This window comes from Octopus sinensis, linkage group LG7 (genome assembly GCF_006345805.1).
Source record: "Octopus sinensis linkage group LG7, ASM634580v1, whole genome shotgun sequence".
Classification (NCBI taxonomy): domain Eukaryota; kingdom Metazoa; phylum Mollusca; class Cephalopoda; order Octopoda; family Octopodidae; genus Octopus; species Octopus sinensis.
Window position 1 is genome coordinate 32,133,327 of NC_043003.1, and position 3,021 is coordinate 32,136,347.

The 3,021-nt window shown below is 35.0% G+C and overlaps 1 protein-coding gene across 2 annotated transcripts in view; it reads right to left on the minus strand.

Annotated features, from left to right (window-relative positions):
* LOC115213913 (BTB/POZ domain-containing protein KCTD16) overlaps positions 1–2,339 on the minus strand; it is a 100,261-nt gene extending 97,922 nt beyond the window's left edge. For both annotated transcript variants that reach the window (XM_036504694.1, XM_036504695.1), the window contains exon 1: positions 1–2,339. This exon is cut by the window's left edge and continues 449 nt beyond it. In XM_036504694.1, the coding sequence (XP_036360587.1) occupies positions 514–1,272 (759 nt within the window). In that variant the 5' untranslated portion in view covers positions 1,273–2,339 and the 3' untranslated portion in view covers positions 1–513.
* Positions 2,340–3,021: the final 682 nt, after the last annotated feature.

The following is a 3,021-nucleotide window of genomic DNA, read 5'->3' on the forward strand; positions in this document are numbered from 1 at the left end:
TGTTGTCATTACCTGTAGGTTCTAAATTTGTGTCTGTATTTTTAAATATATATAATAGGAATGGATGCTTGTCTTTTACAGAAGTTTGAATTTATGTTACTACTAATGTTTCGGTGTTGTTTTCTCTGTTATAGATATTGTTCTAACATAACTTTCGATCTTCGTATTTCTTCAATTTTCAAATGACACTACGTATATATTACATTCGTTTTCACATATAACCAATATGTTATTAAACTGTATTGATTTTCTAGGCCTGTGTATATAAATGAATACTTTGAAATAGTTTATACAATTCTTTCGCTGATTTAAACTTCAGCTGTTTTCATACTGTTGTGTGCGTGAATATATTTCAAATGTGTGTGTATATTTTATACAGTATGTTTACATATATCCTTTTGATTGTGTTTGGTGCATGATTTTCTTTGAATTGTCAACTGTTTCTTTTAAATCTTGTTTTTAGTCCTGGTTTCTGCTAACGTTGTTTACTTCATTGCATATCTCAGGAAATTCTCATCGACGTTCGAAAATGAACTCATTATAATGCTGCCATTTTGATTCTTCCGTGTCGAGTCCTGGCTTGATTTCTCCGGCACTGTTGGTACCGGAGCCGCAAGAACCAGCCAAGTAAAACCCCTGTTCTACAAGCATGTCAAATGCCTGTTCCAAGAAAGTGTGTTTGAGAAAAAATCGAGACGTATACCGGTCTTCTGTTCCGCGATCTGGGTCCCGACTTTCATTCAAAGTATCTTGGAATACCTCTCGACAGAGAGATACCTTCCCACAGACAATAATTCTGGCAAGCTTTCGGAATTTGACGTCGGCAAGCCCATCCCTTCCAAAGGCAAATGTCCCACGATATCCAACGGTAATGTAGCCAGGTTGCTTGCCAGTTATCAACCCGTTACAACAAACGTTTGTCGATTGTCCTATGGATTTTGAAACACTTATTGTTGAAAGATTGCGAACCAAGTTAGGCAGACGGAAATATTCAGCTTCTGTCTTCAGACGATCTTTTTCGTGAAAATTCTCAGGTAGAATCAGTTTTTGATTTCGTAAGTAATCAAGAATGTATCTGAAAAGCACACCATCGCGATCCAAAAAAAACTTTCCTTTCGAATCTCGTAAAATCGGCGTTTTTCCAGAGTTTGAAAACATCTGTGAAAGTAAAGAATCAGGTTCTTTCCTTAGTGTATTTAATGTAGTTGTGTAAGACACTCCACCAACATTTAACTCCAAAATTTCAGGAAGATCTGCCGCTTTCTCCGACATGGTTGTCTGTTTACAGTGGTCTCAGTAAAAGCTGTAGCGATATGGACTTATTAGCTTCCCTGCTCGCAAAGTGTTGCCGTTTTATTGTTGTTGTTAACGTAATGAATATATGTGTACGTATGTGTGTGTATATAAATGTTCATGTGTATGTTTGTGTACAAATATATTTATATGTAAATACGAACAAATATAAATACGTGAGCGTGTGTGTGTGTGTGTATATATATCTATATACACACACACAAAACTGAAGAAAATATGCGTTTGTTTTTATGTCCAAGTAGTGTGTAACATCAATTATCTCACAACAGCAATAAAGAAGATGTAGTATTGACCAGACCGAGTGACTTCACTGAAGTATACTTCTCCGCAGCTATTCTCCGATAGTAGTAATTTTGAACGGATATTGGTGAAATTCGTGTGTAAATATTTTTTATGGGAACGTATCTACACACGATCGTATGCATGTAAAATATACACGTCAAATCACATGAAATGGAGAGTAAATCAGGAGCAGTTTTCAAGATGTATATGTATTACACATACAGCGATGCGCATACATATGAATGCTATTCACATCGAAGATGATGGACTGACTGACGATGATGAACGTTAACTCCAGTGCGTCGATATAATGTCAAACATTAAAACACAAATAAGCTAAAAAAAAAATCTTTCTCTTGATACGGTCCCTACAAAATATTATGTTGAATGAAATCAAAAAACAAAAGCACCCCAATAGTTCTCGTTAATAAACAACACTCTCACACACATACACACACGCGCAATAAATTATAAATTATTCTGTCTTTCCTAGTATGGTTTTCACAGGGCAGAATTTAGTCCTTGTGTTCGCAACACTAATTCATATGGCCAGCGCATTTATATGGAAATGCTCGCTTGTGTAATCGCATCGGCGTGTTCGTCTTCTCTGCGTGCATATTAAGGTGAAATCGACTGCTGATAATGTAAATTGATACTGCCAGCAGTTGCCAGTACGACACAGGCACGCTTACACACACACACACTTGTTTCCTTCGGTGTTCGCCTCCTCCTCCTACTACAACTAAATACTACTACCTCTTCTTCTTCTTCTTCTTCTTCTTCTTCTTCTTCTTCTTCTTCTTCTTCTTCTTCTTCTTCTTCTTCTTCTTTATTCCCCTCTTCCACCCTTCTTCTTCTTCTTATTCCAACTACTCACTCCTACTCTTTTAATGTTTGACTTCCTTTCACTCCTACTTCTTCACTCTCCTTTCTCTTTTAATTTCGAAATTCCCCTTCCATTTTATTTATTTATCTATTTACGTTCTTTTACCTTCTTTCCTTCCCTCCCTCCTTCTTTTCTTTCTTTCTTTCTTTCAATTCATTTTATTTTATTTTATTTTATTTCATTTTCGGTTTCTTTGTTTCTACCTTTTTTATTTTATTCAGTACAGCTTCTATTCTCAACGGTAGCATACAGTGGGATCCTAGCTTAGTATACAATAACAATGAGGTGTGTGGTAATTAGTAGCATTTTACATCACGATTATGATCATGACTATGATTATACACATTACTATTACTTATTATCATCATCATCATCATCATCATCATTATTATCATTATTATTATTATTATTATTATTATTATTATTATTATTATTATTATTATTAACTGCCAATATCGGAGACTAGTAGCATGGAATGCAGGAAGGTAACGTACAGTTGTATACAGAAGCAATGTATATATATATAGTATATATATGCA